Source organism: Colossoma macropomum, unplaced genomic scaffold (assembly GCF_904425465.1).
Source record: "Colossoma macropomum unplaced genomic scaffold, Colossoma_macropomum, whole genome shotgun sequence".
Lineage (NCBI taxonomy): Eukaryota > Metazoa > Chordata > Actinopteri > Characiformes > Serrasalmidae > Colossoma > Colossoma macropomum.
The window spans coordinates 9,675,699-9,698,282 of record NW_023494801.1 but is presented as its reverse complement, the minus strand read 5'-3'; the positions used below and the strand labels follow the sequence as shown (position 1 = coordinate 9,698,282).

The window sequence follows — 22,584 nt, the reverse complement described above, 5'->3', positions numbered from 1 at the left end:
CACCCTCCCTCCACACAAAGCCTAAAAACCCACATCATAGTCTTTTAAAACAATTCATCAACAAACAGCAACTAATATCAAGTTGGTTGCTGTTGTTAGCTCATTTGGAGATGCCTGTTAACTACTGCTAGACATATCGGCTAGTTAGGAGGCTGTCAGGCTGCTCTTGGTTTATTCTCTTGTTAGCAAGTCATCACAAACTGATATGGCTTCTCACCTATTTTTGAGCATTTTGAGCTACTCTGCTCTAGTCTTTGGACTAAGATAAAGTCTTGTCCTACTGAACAGGGATGGATTACTGACCTGGACCATCACTCAGAGGACTCAATATGTGATATAGCCCAAATACTTGAGACAATTCACTGCTGATGTAAACAAACAGATGAACAAATAGACATTGAAAATGTACAAATGACTATATAAATTAAATAAATGAAATGTTATTTCTTCTCAGGCCCCTCAGGTTTTATATAATCTTATACAAAATAATATCACTTATTTTATCAGCGCATGGGACTTTACTGTTGCCATTTGAATAGGATGTTTTAGATGGTGTGTGTTAGTTATGTTAGCATGTGCCTCTCTGCAGTATTTCTTTAAAAAAATTAGAAACTGTTAAAATGTAGACACAATAGGATATTGCACAAAAATAAAGGTATTTAAAATACATAAACATACATTTTTCGGTGTTACTCAAAGTGGATATAAACACAAAACGTGAAATATTCAATCCCACATTTCAAGTCTTCTCATAATTTTTTTGTTAATGTTAGAGCACACAGGCCTGGGCCTCACAAGACCATGATCTTTCCATGCCACCAAATTACCCCTGACTATACATTTACTCCAAAACTATAAGCCTTACCTGAGTGCGACAAATCAGATGTCCACTTTGTCCAGGCCCAATTACACACACCAGTTTCTCACCCCAACACATCTTAGGTGACAGGCTCAAAAAGTACCACACCATTTGATCTCACTTTTACGCTGTTGTTTCCTACACATTTTGACGACTTGGGCTCGTTATGAATAATTTGCCATGACAGCTAGGCCCCTCTTGAGGCTAATAATGAAAATCAATGAGACAAGTTTTTACACAAAAACACTCCTAGAATGTATCCGAATGGACAGTGCGCATAACACACAAACAGCCTTAAAAGTCTCCCAGTTAAGCCTTTGCATTTTGTATGTGCATTTAAATAAGCATTCGTGCTAAGACCGTAATTTAATGTGACCCCTTATGATTATCAGTTTGTAGGAGTTCAGCCAGCTCCTACGGCATTAAATAGTGTTTGCAGTTTATTAACTTTTTGTGAAGCATTTCACATTCATATTGGACAATTATTAAACTTAAACTTTCTGGACAAGGATTCAGTCAGGTTCAGACCAAAGCACAATGGTGAATGGCTAATGGTGAAGAAAATCCCTTTTCATCTAGGCTTATCTTTAATCTGGATCTAGGAAAATGGCAATTTTATGATATGGTAGATTTGATCCCAAGAACAGCGATATGCGGAGTTGGAAGCATCATTATATAAGGCTGCTTCTCTACAAATGGTACAGATGCATTAAACCCCAATGCTGCAAGAAGCTAATTACTTCTTACTGTACATGTCTTGAAGCTGTAATTGCCAACAACAGTTTTGCAACAAAGTACTAATGTTATTAATTTGTGTCTGAATATTTTGTTTATATTTTTTTCTGTAAGTCACTAGACATTGTATCTGTAAATTCAAAGTGGATATATGCACTGGAAGAACATTATATAACAACAAAAAGTGTCAGAACACTTTTCCCATCAAAGCACGTCCTTAAAATAATTCACAGCACATTTCTAGGCAGAATTGTTTTATTTTAACCCTTACAAACATCACATCAATTCTACAAAAGATTTCTGCCTGCTTTTTCTCATCATTTTACTGTACAAAAACTTTCTTGCTCTCATATATAAAAATAAACACACACTTGTCAGGGGAAAGGCTGTGTGTGACATGAAGATCAAAGAGACAGGAAGAATTTTTTCATCCACACAAAAGGTCAGCAAGACAGGTGAGGGAAAAGTTGTTGATAACAGTAATTGGACAGAATGACAAGTCCCCTCTGTGCTTGTGTTTTGAAACTGAGTGCTGTGAGAACTGAAGATGGGTTAAAAAGAGGATCTCTGCACCCGTCTGGAAATCCCTCAAATGTTGACCCTGGGGAATGGCATAATCAAACAGCAGCTGGGGCAAAATCACCGGACAGGGCTGGACTGACGCTGGTACGAAGCAGCTTGGGGGTAAGTGAGGCCAGTCATTTGGATAGTCCTTTTCACATAGGATAGTTAAGCACTACATCCTGCTTGGCCAACTCCAACAACATAGGATCGTCGAAGAACTTACTGATACTGACATCCTCACTCAGACCCTATGGAGAAAGTAGAGAGGAAGAGGAAGAGAAATAGAAAGAGAGAGAGAGAGAGAGAGAGAGAGAGAGAGAGAGAGAGAGAGAGAGAGAGAGAGAGAGAGAGAGAGAGAGAGAGAGAAAGAGAAAGAGAGATACAGAGAGAGAGAGAGAGAGAGGTATTAATGGTGATCTGAAGGAAAACACTGAGGGGAAAAACTTTTGGAGAGTGAAATCTGGGGCTTATCACAGCAGAAGTTGTCTAAACATGCCATGTTCAACTTTTAACTGTAACTTCATTAAGCACTGGGGATCTCATTAAAACTCTCCTGAAAACAAAATTGCCCATTTTTGGTACATCTACTGGACAGTATGTCAAAACTGACAGACAAAGATGCTTCAGTGAAGCAAAACAAAGTTGCTCAGCATGGACAGACCAGCTAAAATCAAAACGTCAAAAATGTTACATTTAAAATCTTTACAGATTTGTTGCTTCCATGCCCTGTGTTCATTTACAGGAAAGGGGCTGGTGGTCACTTAGAAAGCTTCCGAATCTCAAACAGCTTGTATGCTGCTGCACTGAAGAATAAAAACCACACTGATAAAAAGAACATATATTTGCAACATATATTCAGCATATTAAAAACATTTTAGACAACTTTGTGGCAACAGTTTGGCGAATATCCTTTCCTTTTCCAGCATGACTGTGCCCCTGTTCACAAAGCGAGCTTCATAAAGACATGGTTTGATATGTTTCTGTGTTAAAGAATTCCAGGGGTCTGCACAAGCCCTGACAAAACCAAAATCTTGTTATGAAATTAATATTTTTCTCAAATCCATGTGTACCTTTTCATTTAACACTTTGCAAAGCCTCCCTTTGAAGGTAACAGCTCTGACTCTTTTCCTGTAATGCTTAACGAGACTGGAGAGCACAAGGCAAGTGATCAGAGACCATTTCTCTACACAGAAGATTCCTTAGATTCCCAGGTGCGTGCCTGTGGACTCAGTTAATGCCACAGGTTTTCTATGGGGTTTAGGTCAGGGTACTGGGATGACCATGACAAAACCTTGATTCTGTGGTCAGTGAACCATGTTTGTGCACTCTGGATCATTGTTCTGTTGGAGGAGCTGACCATAGCCCAGTTTAAACTTTCTGGCTGAAGCAGTCAGGTTCTGATTTCTGTTGGTACTTAATGGAATCCATGATACCACATCCTCAAACAAGCTGTCCAGGGCCTTTAGAAGAAAACAGTCCTACATCATCACAGATCCACCACCATACTTCACATTGAGGATGAGGTACTTTTCTGCATGGCTATCGTTCTGTCTACACCAAAGCCACCTCTGGTGTTTGTTGCCAAAAAGCTCTATTTTGGTCTCATCCGACCACAGAACACGGTCCCACTGAAAGTTCCATCACTGCAGTATTCTCTAGTATTTCTCATAGTGATAGATGACTACAGAAATGTTTGTGGAAGGCACAGTATACATGTGTAGTTGACTATCAAAAATTAGATGTTTTGGTTGAAAAAGAAAATCCTTTGTTGGGGACAGACTTATTTAATGAACATACTTCACTATTCTAATTTTGCTCTGGTTATTTTTGGCGCTCTGATGGCATAATGGCCTTGGACAAAGAGTGTGGAGTGTGTCTGACCTTGCGTCTGCGGGTTTTGATCATGAACTCTCTGGCGAGGTGAGGGGCAGGCTGAGGCTCCAACGGACGAATCACAATGCTCTTATCCAGAGGATCACCAGGAACAATCTGGAAAAGAAAGCATGCAAAAGAGAAAAAAGAAAAAACAGAACTCAGCAAAAATGACAACTTGGTGCTGAAAAAGTTTAACATCAAACACTGTGAAGGAAAAAAACTTTAACTCCACATGACATGCTTGCTCACACACACAAACCACGTGACTGCGTATTAGTGGGAAGGGAAAAGATGAGCTGCTGACTTAATACTTCACAACCCACCATCAAATACATCATAACACACACAATCACTGTCAAACACACACACCAGCACATTCAACATCAGTGTGTGAGTGTGAAAAATACGCTGACTCATTTTTTTAATCTGACACATGAATCTGAGATTACTTCTGGAACACGGCTTATGTTCTGCCTCCTCCTAAGTTTCCACTGATTTAAATAACTGCCATCCACTATCAGAGCACTCCTGACAGGGTCTCAGTTTCTCTATTTCTTATACAGACATTATATTAGTTGGAATTGAGATCTGGGTAAAGTGCTTTCCACCGTCTGTTCTTTTTTTCCAAAACTGTTCATTCAAAACTGCTTGATGTAAGTCTTCAAATAGTGACATGCCTGTTTTAGCCCTTTATTCAGGTGAATTTGCATAAACAGCCCTTGATCTGATGCATACTGTCCATTTTAGGGCTTTTTTCTACCTCCACACTACTCCATGACCATGGTCACAATAATTTAATATTATTAAAACTTGTTTGCTTAGCATGTTCTAAAGTAAAACTATTTCTCAAGGTTATAAGGCCACAATGTGAATAATTGAGTAAACCATTGTCATATTTTTCCCTAAATGGGGGAGTACAGCTTTGGAGAAACTAAATCTGAAACTAGGGATACACCAATATTTCAGGCACCAGTGGCACTTTTGGTGTTTGGTGAAAGACAAAAAGAACTGAAAATTTTGGTGCAAAAAGCAAAAGATTGACTAGATCTACAGTGAAATGTCAAAATTGAACAATTAACAAATAATTGAAATTGCATTGAAAAAAATGAGAAATTGAGTGATTAAAAATGATTTAAAAAACTGTCTTTCACTCTAATGTGCTAATCACCAGAGATGTGTTTAAACAGTCTTAGCAACAGTAGATAAACAGTCATTGGGCTTATCAGGTTCTGAAAGTCATTACTGTAAAAACATGCATTTATTAAATCCTGTTGAGATTTATAGCTGTTTCTTCTCTAAATGACTAACACTACCTTGCTGGAGAAATGTCAGGCAGCTAATAGATTGTAGACATAATAGGCAGGGAACTGACTCTGACACCAATGCTTTGAAAAGGCAGAGCTCAAATAAGGGGGAGACGGTTTGCTTGTTAACAAGTTAAAGTTAACAGTTGCTTGTTGTGTGTCTACCTGCCAGTGGTGGAACACACTGAGGGCGAAAGCCTGCCCCTGCGTGTGTGTGCGGAGATCCGTCTCAAACCCAAAAGAGTCAATCGCAGGGATGAAAGCTTTGATGGTGTATAGAGGTGAGCCTGGGATTGGTGCATCCTGTGTCACATGACCTCTGAAAAACAATCATTACATCCATCAGAGTGATGAAGAACAGCTCTTATTAAGAGAGTGATTACTGTAAAATAGAGCTTATTAAGAAAGTGCTGCTGAGGTTTAGTGCTATAAGCAATACTCTATGTCTGCAGTCGTGTGAGTGACAGCTGGCAGAGTCAGCAGCACCTTAATTCCCCCCAGACGTTAGTGTAACTGTTTGTGTGAGTGTGTGATAGCAGACACAAAGTCAGCAGCATTCTAATTCTGTTGAGTATGTGTGTATGTGTGTATGTGTGTGTGTGTGTGTGTGTGTGTGTGTGTGTGTGTGTGTGTGTGTGTGGGGAAAGGGAGGGAGTGGAGTGTATTACCTTCTGCGTGCCAGTACAGTGTAGACAGCAGATACACAGTCAGCAGGAGCTTGAACCTCCACAAAGTAATAGGGCTCCATCAACCTGGGCGTGGCCTACGAGCAGCCAATCATATCAAAGAGCAGTGAATTGGCATGCAAAGAGAACAAAAAAGACCTCGAGATCATCAATCAAGGTATTGATCAGAAAGGGAACCGTTCCAACACGACTAATGGAAACAGTGATGACTATGCAGGAGGAATGAAAGAGACAAAGAGAGAAACAAAGAAACACTTTACTGTAGGAAACTGTTCATAAAGCTACAAGATATCTAATTAATCATTTCGTAACAACTGATATAGACCTCCATAAACATTTATGAACCCTAATTTCAAAAGGTTGCATTCACAAACTTTGATGTCAAATTGTCAGAAAATTTACGTCAGGCGACATTTAGTTTTCTCTGATATTGGATTGTGTCAAAATGTGGGTGAAATCACAGAATTCATAGCTCAGTGTATGTTACAGTGAAATGCTGCTGATAATATGGCATAGCTTTCCAAGTCAGGCTGGATGAACAAAAGTGAGGACTTACTGTGGCCCTTTTAAGCTATGCCTCATCAACAGTATTATGTCACTGTAGCATACACTAAGCTACAAAGCAAGTTATTATAATGTGCTGTCATTTCACCCAAAAACATGCCATGAAGACATAGGGGTCATGCCAACCTTACATTAAAGTTGACAAATGCAGCCTTAATGATAGACGACACCTATTAGACTAAGCCCTTATACACGATTTATGTTGGTTGTGATGAGCTTATGTAGGTGTTGGGTAGCCTTTATGCACATTGACCTACAGTGAAGTGTTACTGAAAAAACACTCACCATGAGGAAAGCTGAATAGACAACTCTTCTTGCAGTAGGAATGACCTGCCCTCCTCCCCTGTGTAACGGCTCCTGGGCTATTACTGCATCCAGAATCTTAAACTTCACATTACGGATGGCTACAGCAAACAGAAGAAATACCAAGAACTTTAGAGGAACTGCTTTCTGCAACCTGTCATGAGACACCTACATGAAACATCTATTGTTTCTGTTAATATGTAATGCTGAGGGTTTTCATAAAATTGAACATGATCATGATATTTTCTAAATACTGTGCACCATGTTATCAGATGATGTTTAAGCACGCATTTATAAAATTAATGAAAATTAGTAAGTGCTTTCTGAGTACTGGAATAAAAGACTCAAACCTGCCAGAAAGCAGTGTACAGTAAGGAAATTCACAATTTATTTCATTTTTATGTATTTTGAGAGGTTCTTCCAAAACAATCTGAAGCACCTAGCAGCAACTGAGACACGCATTTCAAGTAACCTGTTAAAACTGTCAATTATGGATACACTATAATATCGGAATCTTTTCGTAAGTCATGAGTTCAATTTTTAGATTTGACTGATATTTCAAACCAATATCTACTGATGTATTTAATGCACACTAGAAATGCAGAAGGTTTAGATCATGCTGGATTACTGGACTAAAATAACTGTATTTTGATTCATTTGTATTTATAACCCTATAGGAATAAATGTTAATTTATCTGCAAGTCTCATCCATTTAGATTTACTCCCAGCTTTATGTGTTGGCCAAGATGTACACGTCCACAATTCCCATATTGGTTCATTTTGATTATCATGAATAAACATTGTTGTGAGACAGCAATACCATCTTATCACTACTTTTACCCAAAGAAAGCTTTAAACAAGAGTCATACTATTCTACTTTTGAAAGCCTGACCCACCGTGTGAGCTTTTTTTTTTTAGATGTATATTAAAGTGATGAGGAATTAGGCTGATCAGGCACGTCTTTGGTTGAGTTTATAAGGATTAATAAATCGAACATGAAAAAGAAGCTTCTAAAAGTTAAAAATGTCAAATTCATCTTAGGAACAAAAAAAATCAATCAAATCATTAGATTTGATCACTTTAAAATGTGTGACAGGAAAACAGAGTATCTAAAACAAACCTTGGTTATAACTGACATGACAAACTGACATGACAAACTTCTGAATAATAACATGCATAGAGCCTGGGGAAAGAAGGAGTATTGCTCATGGCTGAATTAGTGTTGCCATTAATCTGGCTGCTACTCCAAGAACAGTTCTCTGTATGTCAATACATTTGGTTAATAAGGAGATTCAAGTAACCGTATCTTACGTTCATCACATAGGGGGCCTTCTCTAGTTCCCCACTGGAAGCCCTGTACGATGCTGTCCTTCACCGAGCCAAGGAGAGCTTTATCCACCTACAAACAAAAAGAAGTCTCATCAATTACTAAAGAAAGGAGTAACTGTAGATCATTAATTCTGTCTGTTTGTCCTTGCTAATCTCTCCTCTCATCAGCCTGCATTTACCCGTACAATAGTGTTCAGTGCAGCAAATGGCCCGTTTTTATCTGATTAGTTTTCCTCTGGGCAGGGCTGCTTTTGCCTCATGATGGCTGTGCGTGCACAGGCTTTCAATTTGTAGCCACTATAGTACACAGACTGAGAATGAACACTGACGTGTTTGTGTTTTAGTAACTGCTGTTGGTAAACGCAGGCACAAACCCTGGGGAGACAGTGGCACAGTTTCAGCAACTCCCAGTTTTAGCTTTACACTGGGTTAAGAGAGGTCAGTTGATTCAAGCATCTGCTCACAGAAACAAAAACTAAATCTGGCACTCAGGTCAATACCTTTTCACACCTCCTCTATTAAACACGTACAGCAACACAAAAATCGAAACCATGCCACATAAAAACACAATCACTGACCAAAAGGTCAAGCGCACACATACTCTAATTTACAAGAAAGTGCCCAAGGTAATTCTTAAAATAAGTAACAGTAGACTTCTTGAGCAACAAGCATCAGAAATTAACAAGTAATAGTCTATTAAATTATGTTAATAGTTACATTCGTGCAGTTATATTAGTGCCCAATTCCGGCCCCATAGAGCTGGTGTCCAGCACAGTTTGGTGGTTTCCCTGCTCAAACTCGCCTGTTAATTGCACTTGTACTTGTACTGGGTGTGTGAGTTAGGGAACTACCAAACTATGCTGCACACTGTTCCGTCATATTAGTGTATTAGTGTGTTATGAATGACAAACACTGACAAGAGCAGGCCCGAACAGAATTTAACAGGCTTTGAATACTCTTTACAGTATATTCTCAATATCCATTCTCAAAATTACCTTTAGAAAGAATAATATTAACATTTTATATTTAACCATAATAATGTCATCAGAACATAGTAAATATTAATAAGCATGTTAGTTACTGCAGTTCAAATTACATCCAGTATGGCAGTATTGTAACCAGTATTAACAGCCAGTCTGAAGCCCAGCTGCTTATGTGCCGCATGTTACTAAAGAACTTGTGATTATACTACTCTCATTCAAATACAGCCTTTATGAGTCACACAGACGCCAAGTATGTAACAAAGTAGAATTATCATTTCATTTATGACCATCATGGTTTTAGTTTTAGTTAGATTGCTTTTGTTTATTTTTATTTTATTGAGTTACTTTTATTTGTCTAGTTGTCCGTTATTGCGCAAAACAAGAGTTGAGCTCAGTCATAGCCAGGCTACAGAGAAAGAAGCAGAGGACTGAGGAGCTTTAGGAGGAATGTGTTCGGATGAGCCTGGCTTTGGCAGTTACCCTGCTCTTCCTGGACTTGGTACCAAGCTGAGAGTACACACTGTAGTTTCCATATATTAACCTGTTAACCCTATTTTTGCCTAAAACAGTACACAAGAAGAAGCACAGTTCCCACATACTACAAACATGATCTTGGTCTCATCTATAAGGTAACATTAACTACTTTTTTCCCCCAACTGTCAGAATAATTGCATAAATTACTGACACAGTTTAATTCCACCTGACTTATAGATCTCTAAACTGATCTCTGGCTCTTGCCATGTTATCAAAAACAAATGTTTTGGATTATGATGTCTCTGTGGATAGCGGTAAGGCTTTGAATGTAAGGAACCACAGATTTGCGGCCGTTTGCTCATTCAGTGCTTATGTTGCAAATGAGACGATCATTACTGCTGTGAATAACGGACCATAAAATGGTTTGTGGGAATTGAATCCTGATATATCAAACTTTCTAACGGTATATTGCATCACCATATGGATGATTTGATACATAAAAATAATGTATAGAAACAGAAGTGAACGCTTCGACGAAAGTGTGCCAGTACCAGTACAGTGATCTAGACAAGATTAATAATAAGTACTCTTTTTAAAGGTAACCGCTGGTGAAATATGTTGCAGTTAGGCTACAGTTTTTGTGGCTTGATAAAGAAACGTCTGAATACTAATTAGAAAATTCAGTACCAAAATAAACAAGTACACAAGATTGCACATTATTAAAATCAACCCAAACATTTATATAAATAATGCATTTATACCTCTGAGGGCAGTGTATCGTCTACCAAGATGTTGGGCCCAGTGGTGTCGGGTCCAAAAGCCCAGATTGAACGAGCAGCAAGCAAATCCCAGTCGTACTTAGTCTGGAAAAACTCTCCCAGCTTCTTCCTAAAAACAGAGAGAGAGAACAACAGTTGACAGATACTAAGTGCATTAAATGGTGTGTGAACTATGTTGCTGGCTAGACTGAGCTACAGATGCTGGCCTTTTCAACTCCAGATGGCCTCACAGCTGAGACACATACAGACACACACGCATTCTGGATTTCTAAGCACTTGAAATGTCAAGGTCAAAAGTAATATCAAACCAAACTGAATGTGAGATTACACAGAAAAGTGCTTTTATTTTAATTTAATGTGAACTAGAAGCATAACATGTTCCTTCTGCATTGTGGTATATAAGCTATTTGAACATAAAATGAAACATAATACACACAGACACATACTGTACTATAGTAATACATATACACACACACACACACACAGACACACACACACAGACACACACACGTACATACACGCACAATCTTGTGCTGTGAATGTTTTGATCAAAATGTTTTGATCCAGATGTTTTAAAGGCATATCAAATTGTCTTTTATATGGTGTGATGAATCACACTTAATCTGCCCGGGGCATGAACTAACAAGGCAACAAAAGAGATCTAATTTGTTTTTTTGTTTTTTTTAAAAGGCCTTACATGTGTGCACTGTTAAGAATGAGAAGAGAACTGATTTTGATAAAAACTGTCCCTGGTACCTGTTCCATGTAATCTGCACCACCTCGTTCTCAATGTCCTCAGCAAGCCCTTTCTCCAGAGGCTCGGCAATCATGGTGATCTTGTTTCTGTCAATCAACACAGGGATATTAGCAAGTGCATAACAAGATAAACATACAAGCTAAAATAAAAACATGCCAATATTTTCATATGCTATCAATCAAACATTTCATGAGGTTGTATTTCAACACAAATCACCATCACATTTAATTGCCAGAAGGAATGCTTAATTAATTCCGATTGGCTTCTGCATGTAAAGATGGGCTATAGAGCAAATTTTACTTACTTTTTATTGGGCGTTTCAGCAAAGCACTTGAGGGAAGATGTTTCCACCACTGTCTCACAAAAGGTCACTACTGGATCAGCCACCTGGGGTGAAACGTCAAGGTGTAATTTAATGATGACAGAATAGTGATGTGCAAAGTAAAGGAAATATCAGGGAAATCTAAAAAGAAAAGTGTGACAAAAGAAGCAATACCTTAATATCAATCTCTGAGTACATCTTCCTCAGGTCATGCATCACACAGTCCAGGTACAGCTCACCTGTGCCTAGAATAACGTGTTCACCAGATTCCTCCACCTGTACACATGCACACATTTTCTGGGTTCAGTTCATAGTGAAAATATCTTAGGCTGAGCAGGACTGCACCGGGCAGAAAAGCATTTGTAAACAGATTTATGGCATGTTAGTGAGCACTTCATGTTTTGGGCTTGCGGCTGTCACTGTCCATGAGATTTTAAAAGAAACATGAATGGAAATCAAAATGCATTGCTAGGGAGGGTCTCACGGTTTATTTATTACATTTTAAGTTTATATGCTTTTTTTCAAAACTGAACTGATTTCATGAAAATGTACAATAAATCACATACATACAACAAGTAATACTGCATAACATAATTTTTTTATTTCACCTCTTACTTTCATGTTACTGCAAACGTGCATTCATGAGCTGCTTCTGGCAACTTGCATGCTAATAGTGCCCCTTGCAGGAGAGACTTCAGACTGCAACACATGCTCTAAATGAGTGATTTCCAAAGCCATGCACACATGTTCTACATAAAAAACAATGTTTTCTGGAATTCAGCTATAGATGTCTTTCGAAAACCATGTAATTTTCTATTTTCATAATTTAATTAATCTGAACCACCACATCTGGACACTTAAGCTGTAAAGAAGATAATGAAAATCTTTCTAAGATGGTATGCAGCAGAGGCAGCGGAGAATTTACCATTGCGTAACAGCTATTTAAGGCCCTATAATAACGTTTTACAAGTAAATAAAACAACGTGTGCATTAACATATTTAACATTATTCAGCAAGCTTCTTAAAGATAAATTAGTTCTCCAGTTCTGTGTCAGTTCTCTTTACCAAAACTGTGTTTAGCGCCTTTAAAGCACTGATTTACTCATCAGTCATTGGCGGTATCCGCCTAGGTGACATCACCACCCTGGCACCCAGGACTACTTGACATTACATCGCATTTCTCACTAAGTGGGTGTAGATAACTAGCACTTATCATGTTTACTGTTGGTAAACATGAGCAATGCCAAGTGCCTTGAAACAAAATAACATCACATTTGCTCATTAAAATAAATTCCAGTTCCAATAAAAACAAATTCCAATAAAAAGAAGGTCTTTTGGTAAACACACAACGCTAGCAATGCAGGTGATGGTATGTATGCCAGTGAACTAAAATTTGTCTTTCAGCTGAATGTTTTTCAAATCCTAAATGCAAAATAATCATACTACGTGCCTCCAATTTAATTTCATCCAGCCTCTTTTTTGATTCGTTATATAATAAAAAAAAGTGACACGACAAGTGGAGCTTTTCTGAACTTTCATCTCGATCTGCACGGATCTGTAGAGGAAAAACAGCAAACTGCAGCAGAACGAGTGAAGTCTGCATAACCTGCATTCTGTTCTCTGTTGTAGAAAACCCTAACCCATGTTTAAGTTTGTTCCCTGTGTTGTATTAACTTATTTTCACTTTGAAAAATCAACAACATAAACAAGAACATGACCTAATAAGGTTAAAAAAAATTTTTATATCAGACTTTAAATAAAAGTGACTGGGTGTTTTACCTTGGTTGTGAGAGAGGGGTAGCTTTTGTTGACCTTCCTGAGGCCATCCAACATCTTAGGCAGTTCAGAAGGGTTCACAGGCTCCACAGCAATCTTGATCACTGAGGCAGTGTTAAACTTCAGCGGCCTGAAGATCTGAGCCTGAACAGACAGGTGTTAGGTGTAAGTGTTTTCAGTGTCCTTTCCATTCTATCACATTGCCAAAATTGCATAATAGGGGGTGTAAATTTGTCTCTCTCACCTCTTCTGTGCCCCGGGGCTCTGTGATGGTGGCTGTTTTGACAATGGGCTGGTCACACCCTTCAATTAGCACCCAGTTACCAGCAGGAACACGATTCACTTCAATCTGGTACCTATACATACACAGACATAGTGGTTGATTCTGTCCATCAGATAAACTGGATTTGATTTCAAGAATTAATATCCCACGGTGACAGAAATGTTTACCTGGCTACAGATATCCACAGGCGACCGACAGTGCACACCTGTGAGTCCTCCTCGTCCTCCAGAGTGTAGTTCTCTCCTAAAACCTTCACTGGCTGGCCAGCCTGAAGAGTTCCACTCAGAACCCGCCCAAAAGCGTGAAACTGAACTCCATCGTCTGTGCTGTACATCTTAGTGGTGTGACACATCAGGGGACCCTGACACAGAGAGACAAATTTCATAAGGTTGTCATTATATAACTGTATGTATCAACATGAAATATGCAGTCAGATACTTACATCAGGGTCACATTCAGCCATGGCCTCCCCAAGGTCTGAGTCCAGTCCTCCCGTGTAGCTGTGCTCAATCTTTGCTCTGGCGCCACCGTAAGGAGATGGGATTTGCTGCACGCACATGTCCACAAAACCTTTGGAGATTCATAAGTTATTGGTCAGAAATATAAACACAATTTTATTATTACGATAACCATGTTAATCTATAACACAAACATATACATATACATACATATATCACTGTTGTCGGAACAAAACCTTGTATCTCCAAAATGATAACTTTACAGGAAAAGGAAAAAACCTACTTTAATTTTAATGTAAGTCAATGGAACCAGACTTTTTTTCCAAGTCATTTTTGGCCATTTCTTTTGGTCCATTCATCATGAAATTTACAACAGGCATTTTCAAATTATGTCAAAAACTGAAAAACAAAATATGAGATATGAGGTTTTGTCCTGACAATTGAAATATACTGTCACTTTAATTAAAAATATTAAATAAATTTCAGAATAAGATACATTTTTATCCCATTATGTAATTCTATACTACAGATGCCTTGACTACCTTATTAAGCAAATAATGTTAATATGTAGGTATGTAGGAGGTATGTACTGATATGGGAATTGTGGGCCGATACCAATTTCCAATATTTTTAATGTACATACCTGCCAATGCCAAAACATAAATATTAAACATAAACATCTCCATTGATTAAGCATTACAGAAAAATAGATCATATATTTATGTAGGGTTACATGCAGTAAAATGAATAAAATGCAGATATCTTAGCACCGTAACCCAGTGCCATGTAAACATTCAGCTCTTCCAGAGTACAATAAATACATAAAATATCAATACTAAACACGAGTCAAATCTAAACAACTGTCCAATACCAATATATATTTTAAGGCATTATATCCCAACACCATTGTGATTCCAATATCACTGCCCATCTACTCCTGAGTTTGGACATCTGTACACAGACACAGACCTGTGAACTCTCCAAAGAAGCGGTTGCACACAAGGCGCAGAAGAGGCCTAATGTTGAGTTTGAGCTCCTCTTTGGTCAGGTGGATTCCCAGCTCATCCAGCACTCGCGGCAAAGATGTGTCCACATCTCCGACCACCTATGGAGGGAGAGAGGTCATTTATAATGATCATTTGATCTTTTATAAAGTTTCTCTAATGAATTCAGGACAATTGGCATTCAGTTACATAACATCACTGTGAAAAACTAGTACAAATAGAGTGACACTGTGAGTGACCGGGACTCACCTGCGAGAGAATTTTGTAAAGCGGCTCCAGAATAAACTCCACAAAACTGCGCTGTGAGTTGCTGTTGGGGGCTTTCTTAGTGAACTTCCTCCTGATTGACAGCGAGCACAAACAATCTCTTTAGACAAAAAGGCCAAAGCATGTGCCAATATGCTACTCACATTAAATCACTGGCAAAATGGCTCACGTTTTGGGGTTAAAGTAGATGTCTCCCCATAGTCTCTTTGCAAACTCATTGTAGTTTATGTCACCTGAAACATCAAAATATGAACTAGAGGTCAAACAATTTAAGACTGCATATGGTATTTAGCACTTGTTAATCATCAGAATAAGCATTTAAATGTGAGTAATGAGCATCTCTAATGCAACTGTGGTTGAAAGATGAGCCTCTTGTTCCATGCCCCGCCCACAGTCTTACCAGATTGTCAAAATAAGTATAAAGTGTCAAGAACAACCAATCAAAACTTCATTAGCCCATCTCAAAGTCCTGCCCACAACATTATGGATTGCTTGAAACTTAGACCATGTGTCCACTGAAACCAATCAAACACTCTTTTCTCATTGCCACTATGTTAGTGAGGGACACGGATAAAAAAGCAGTGCATACATTTTATAAATGCACGTATAAAATTTAGCTCAATTAACTTGCATTCAAATTCATGAATGTTCATGAATGTGTAACAAGTACCCAAGCAATGATTTCAGTATTAAAATAATACAGTTAACTGAACACTCAAGTACCCGTAGACATCCCTAATTTTTTATATGCTTGGCTTTTACCGCTGTGTTTTTGCTTTACAATTAATAACAGACACAGATAAATGGACATAAATGGACGTAAACTTGATGAATAATAATAATGGCAAACGTTAGATAGGCTTTATTGGCTATATACTTAAAAGCCCTATATATTTATTATCAGTTTCCTCATCAGTCGACCCCTAATATAAACCACTGCCAAGCTAGCAAGTATGGGAAAGTATGTGTGGGGTGTGTGTGTTTTACCATAGGTATCAGCGTAGATTTTTGCAAAAGACCCAAGTGTAAAGCAGATGCTGTACTGTGGTGAAGCAAAACATACATTGCCCAACAGAGGAGACACTACCAGAGACTCATCAGTCGAATATGTGCTGAGAGAGAGAAAGAGAGAGAGAGAGAGAGAGAGAGAGAGAGAGAGAGAGAGAGAGAGAGAGTGAGTATCAAATGATATATTCACTATAATAAACTGTTTATTACATTTAAACCTAATTTACTTAATGGCTTAAAGTACAACAAGAATGGCAATATAGGATAGAGTACCTCAGCATGCCATTGACTTCATCCACTATGTGGCGCAGTTTGTAGTAAGCATCAGTAGGGGGCAGCTTGAGCTCCAAGATCAGTCTGTCCACTTTGTTAATGCAGATGGTTATCGCTAACCGCTCCTGCACTGCATGCTTAATCAACCGCTCTGTGTTCAACATCACCTACACATAAATGCACATGCAGACACCATCAGTTAACAATGCATATAAAAAATATTTTAATCCATATTACTTTATGAAAGAGTCACAATCCAGGGCTCTCATTTAGTAAACAAGTAATTTGCATATGTCACTCTTAAAGGCACAGTAACAAAAAAACCCTGTCTAATTCTAAGGGATAAAGCAAGTTTGAGGAAATGGTCATGTATAAATTTATTATTACTGTTTTGGTTGCAAAAACCCCTGTAATAAGGGGACTTTAAGCTGTTATAGGGGACCTCATGGACAAAATGTAGGATATGGGCCTTTTAAATACTTCATTCAACACACAAATTTTCTGGTAGCTCCACAGGCTGGAAAATAGCTGTCCCATCATAAGTCAGAAAATGGCCATGGGCAAACAAAGGCTATGTTACAAATAATCTTTATCAAGCAATGTAGCCAATTTGGCTATTTAGCCATTTGGAAAAAGGAGGTCACGCTGCCATATCACTTGTCTTGCAAAGGTAGTATGTGTGAAACAGGCCACAGTGTGTTAAAAATTAAGCAATTAACACAAAATAGTACAGTAAATATACATTTATCAATAAACACTCAAATTTTAATGAATATGTATAATCATTTACTGACCTTGAGTCAATTTACTGACTCAATTTTTCATTTTAACTAAAAGTGTATATTGTGCATTCAGTGGTTGAGTGACAGATGCTGTCCTACACACAACAGACCACACAGCCAAAACACGACAATGAAACTGTGAGGTTAGTGAGAGATAGCACTGAGAGCAGGAGTTCTCACCCCCTCTGCAGCGTCTATGAACAGCACAATCCCGTCCGAGATGCGCATCCCTGCAGTGACCTCATCAGAGAAGTTCACATGACCTGAGGAGAGCAGTTCAGAAGAGAAAACTCAGACACTGTTTCAGAACAGCATGTTTCTTTATGCTACTTGAGTAGGAAATGGTTACCATGGCCACACTGTGCCATCCTGGCTTGCATGTGAGTGTGTTTTTATACCTGGAGTGTCCATAATGTTGAACAGGTATGATTTCCCTTTTGAGTCAGGCAACACCATTGTCACTGGTGTGCTCTTAATACCAACTCCTCTCTGTAGGAAAGAATACACAAAGAAGGGGCAAAGTTATGTTTGAATTATGTTTGGACATGTTCAAATGCAGTAGACCAAAATACTACCTTCTAAATAATCATTTCCTACCTCTTGTTCAGTGAAAAGGATGTCTGTGTACCGCAGCTGAAAAACAAATTACACGACTAATTTAGTGAGTCACAGATAAGCTGTCTAGTTGTGCCACTAGAAGGAGAAGGTGTAAATACGTGACACAGCAAACCATCCACTATGAATACAACACAGTGCGAAAGTCAGCCCACCATTCATTTATTTAATTTCCAGTCAAAAAATTCAATATATTTAATAGGTACAACTCATTTTTTAGCATCAGAAAAAAAGATAGGCATATAACTAAGAACAATATAACTTTTCTCAGTATTTCATGTGTCTACCGTTTACCCTTATTACAGCTTTTATTCTTTGCAGAAGACTCGACTAGGTACTCAAAGGCTGTTTTGAGTGGAAATTAGATAAAGGATGGGTGGTCTCTGTCTTTTGTAGAGTGCTGTATATAATTTACGTTTGTGTGTTTCTATATACGTACGTCAGCATCATCTCTCTTGCGGATTTCTGGATGAGTTTGTTCAATCAAGCAGTCAACAAAGCATGTCTGTAGAGAACAAAATATATGCACAAAATGACCACAGAAACAATTAAACACAGAAATAAATATTTTTCATAAAAGGATGACTTATTACATATCTTGTTTGTTGTACTTTTCTATATCCATAACAATTTCAGTACATGCGAGGGTGTGTGTTTTTTTTTTTTTAATTTTATGTATCTGACCTTGCCATGATGCAAGTGCCCACACAGAGTGACATTTCGAATCAGCTCTGAGCTGTCCATCAAATCAGCAAGAAACCTGTGGAGAAAGCCAATGATAGTCCAAACGTGTACATCAGTCACTCACTTTCTTTCTCTATCTCTCATATATACAGACACACACTGAATCAATTGTGTAGCATATATGCAGACTCACTCCATGTCATAAACTGTTGCTGGCAACTCCTGCTCCATAAGAGTGAACTGCTTTGTTTTGACAGGTTTTATAATAGGCTCTGACAGACACAGACAAAGAGAAAAAGAGAGAGAGAGAGAGAGAGAATTAATTATTATTTTTTAGCTGCAACATTTCAGTCCCCAACAGGTGTAATATATAAGGTATAATGTCAGTAAAGGCGAATTCCAAAATTACTGTATAATTAAATTGTTAAGATGTAAACAAAGTAATTTAGAGTGGTTTGATGTGAAATGCTCCATTCTAGACAAACTAGCCAAGTCAGTATTGTTCAGTGTTCACTGGCAGTGATAGGAACACAACATCTGAAACGTTTAATGCCTATCAAGTTAGTATGTTACAGAGTACATTATAGGAAATTGTTACGAATATGTTGCTTGATGCCTGAAATATTATTTTACGATCATTTTTTATTAATAATAAATTATGGCCTAAAAATTAAATCCATTCATGGCGGAAAAGTTACATGCAGGGCATTGTAAAGCACAATAGTCCCCCCAAAAAAAGACACAATGAATCATTTCAGATTAAAACATGCTGAATGACTTTGTTTACATCTCAATCACTGAATTATGTAGAAATTAAAACATTCCTAATTTAACCTTTAACTCTACACTGCACGTGACAATTCACACTGCAACCATCAGATCTATATTTCTGATATTTGATGACATTTTAAACTTTGAAGTAAATACGTTAGTTGGACAGGAGGTCTGAATAATCCTTAAGAACTAAAGTGGGCTTTTACCAGTCAGGGGCTGGGTGTCTTCTTCTTGGACAATGGTTTCCACTTCGGGCCCATAGACTTCCTCTGCAGTAGGATAGTACTTTTTATCCTCATGAAGTACCACCTCCATTCCACCACCATCCTCATCCCCCTCAACCTGGTCTTCATCATCATCATCCTCATCGGCCTGTAAGGACCACAGACATTCCACTTAATAATTAAACATTCATAGGGAGGTTTGATACCATGTTGAAATACCAAACAGATATATGCACAAAAAAACAGGAAAGTAACAAAAAGACTGTTGTCTACCCCCTGAAAATAACACCCCAAAATAAACCTGCATACATATTATAAAGCACAGAGGTTTCTGTAAGTTGTTTACCTCATCTGCATCTCTCTCGTCTGCGTCTACATCTTCATCTTCATCAGAGTCCAACTCCGGCCCGATGTAGTTACCAAACTCATCATACAGATCTGCCTCCATGGTGTCAAGGTCTTGTAAGGTGGGGTGTCAAAAACACCGCTGGCAGCCTGATAACAGTTGGAATGACATTGATTTGTAAGACCTCTCAAACGGCAAGCGACCAAAATTGATGTCAGAAATCCATATGATTATCCGACTGCCTAACTGGAACAAGCAAGTACCTTTTATGTGCCAATACTGGATATGTCTGTTAAAAAAAAAAAGAGGACTACAAGTGCAAGACATTGTAAAACTGCTCACAGAAAGTTAACACTAGGTAGCATTACTCTTAGAATGGATTTGTTAGTATATAAGGAACTGTACTAAACACTTTTGCCGGAATATGATATGTTATCATAATAAATGCAAAATAGTAAAGCATCATGAGGACCATCACTGCTTCTACAGCACTGAACATAGGTATCATAAAAAGAGATGTTGACCAATTACAGAGAACCTGTAAAAAACAACCACCACCACCACTAGTGTACAGGAAATGCATTACAACAAATGTAGTAAACAGATAGTAATACATACAGAAACAAATAGCTAATTGTCCAGCCCAGTTCCTAAATAGTTTTTTTTCTGATGTTTGCTGGTGCATTTTGTCAGTTATATATGTCAGAATATCATGACGTAATACTTTTCCATACAGGTGGGAAATACGTAATATCATGAAACTTCAAGACGTTTTCATGATACAGGATGTCACGATTCATATTTTTTCTGACATTTGATAAATTGAAAAAGACAAAGTAGTATCACATTTAAAAACTACTGACAAAACTATGAATACAATAATTAATATCCAATATTTCACACACTTTTCCGCACTAAATCCAACGAAAGGACCAATGATACTCCTTTTATAATCAGTCATGCAATTGGGATTTGATTTTTTTTTAACTGACAATATCCTCGATATGCTCATAAAAGCATACTGTGACATATCATAATGTATCCCGATACCGCCCAGCCCTGGTTTGCCATCGCCCAGTCTTTCTGAAGGCTGCACTGGTGGAGGTACAGTAGTCCAGGTTTTCTCTCACGAGCACACAGAACACAGGGACGCCGATTGGGACGGAGCCTTCACTGCGCTAAGCTAGTGCGCTCTGACTACAACGGCAGAATAACCTAGATAGCTACATTCCTAATGCCCGAACAAGGACACCCTGAAAACGTCCAGTAAGACTATCTTATTAACTTCAGCTCTGAGCGCCAAATGAGCTGCTGGGTTCAGCTGAACTGCTCGTTCACGCGCAGCGCCTGAGAATGAATGGAGCTCCGCTCGGTTTCTCAGCCAACCCGAAGCTTCATGCGCTCTTATCGCGGTTAATACCTGATAAATCTGCAGCAGTAAACATATTTCACCTGTAACTGACGGCAACTCCGGCTTTATATCTGAAACAACGAAGTCCTTCTTGAGTTTTTCGTTTAATTTCCTCGCACTGTTTCCAGGCTGCACACCGCCAGGTCCTCACACAACCGAAACGTAAGTCGGACGTTGTTGACGTCACGGGCGAGGTAGCCTTTCTCCTTGCCTGATTTAAAAACATTTATTCGTATACTGTCGACTTTTCCTACCTTTTTAATTATGCGGACCTGTAAATTAATTCGTACTACACATATATTTGTTGAATTATATGTATTGCACGTGTATTTTTTTTTTTTTACATTTCCAATGTTGTATTTTATTGCTAATAACCATTTATGCAGTGACAGAATAACAGTAGGATACATTAAAGCTGAGCATTCACATATCAAACTGAATTTCTTTGTGAACATCAACAGAGAGAAAAACAAAAGACAATAAAGAAGAAGAAAGAAAACAAAAACAAAAACTATACCATTTGAGTTTTAAATAAAACTGAAAAGCTTTACAACAGCAATGGATTTACAACATTTCTTGTTTTGCTGCAGACAGTAAATTCATTAATGTACATATGTAACGCAGATCTGTGGGTAAGGTCGTATGTGAAGGCATTTTTCTGGCAAATTTTCTCTTATGTATATAAAACTTAGTATAAATTTAGTATAAAATTTAAATAAAGGGTCATCAAAAAGTAATACATCATAGTGGCTTTTAATGAGATTTTTTATTTTTTATTTTTAACAATCATTCTTTTCAAGTCTAGAAAGATCAACCCACAAAGAGTAAAAAATACTTAACAGAAATATAAATGTTCAGTGGATTATGTACCCTTGAACACCTTTTTTTCCCTTGTTGAGCTGATCACTTAAAGGTGTATTACAGTTATTACGCCGTCCAATCAGGCATGCAGATGAACAGTTGCTCAGCTAAAATAAGTTGTAGTAGCTCGAGCTGCCTGATGGAGGCGCCATAACCACAATTCTGCCGTTGAACCGTGTCTCCTACGCTCACACACACAGAGGCCTAAAATACTGTGTTTTTATCTTTCCTATTTTAAGGCAAGGCTGAAACTGCACTTGCTGATGGGTTATTTTAGTTTATGA

General features: G+C 38.1%; 1 protein-coding gene across 1 annotated transcript; it reads right to left on the bottom strand.

Annotated features, from left to right (window-relative positions):
- Positions 1-1,817: 1,817 nt before the first annotated feature.
- Positions 1,818-21,615, bottom strand: eftud2 (elongation factor Tu GTP binding domain containing 2). The gene is made up of 28 exons (XM_036590052.1): positions 21,481-21,615; positions 20,029-20,177; positions 19,665-19,830; positions 18,878-18,956; positions 18,685-18,760; positions 18,440-18,505; positions 17,983-18,018; positions 17,784-17,874; positions 17,566-17,648; positions 16,604-16,770; positions 16,310-16,434; positions 15,492-15,555; positions 15,305-15,395; positions 15,021-15,156; positions 14,036-14,163; positions 13,761-13,954; positions 13,555-13,666; positions 13,314-13,454; positions 11,709-11,810; positions 11,517-11,599; positions 11,212-11,298; positions 10,438-10,564; positions 8,202-8,289; positions 6,873-6,991; positions 6,006-6,100; positions 5,503-5,656; positions 4,040-4,147; positions 1,818-2,406 (listed from the first exon to the last, which is right to left on the bottom strand). The coding sequence occupies exons 2-28, from the start codon at positions 20,128-20,130 to the stop codon at positions 2,311-2,313; spliced, it is 2,916 nt and encodes a 971-aa protein (XP_036445945.1). The 5' UTR covers positions 20,131-20,177; positions 21,481-21,615; the 3' UTR covers positions 1,818-2,310.
- Between the last annotated feature and the right edge of the window lie 969 nt (positions 21,616-22,584).

What these genes read in the sequence shown, in the direction of transcription:
- eftud2 (XM_036590052.1), bottom strand. Translation starts at nt 20,130, where the DNA reads ATGGAGGCAGATCTGTATGATGAGTTTGGTAACTACATCGGGCCGGAG. An exon ending in ACGAGAGAGATGCAGATGAG is followed by an intron (nt 19,831 to 20,028) that starts GTAAACAACTTA and finishes TGGTCCTTACAG; the next exon opens with GCCGATGAGGATGATGATGA. An exon ending in ACTCAGAGATTGATATTAAG is followed by an intron (nt 11,600 to 11,708) that starts GTATTGCTTCTT and finishes GTTTCACCCCAG; the next exon opens with GTGGCTGATCCAGTAGTGAC.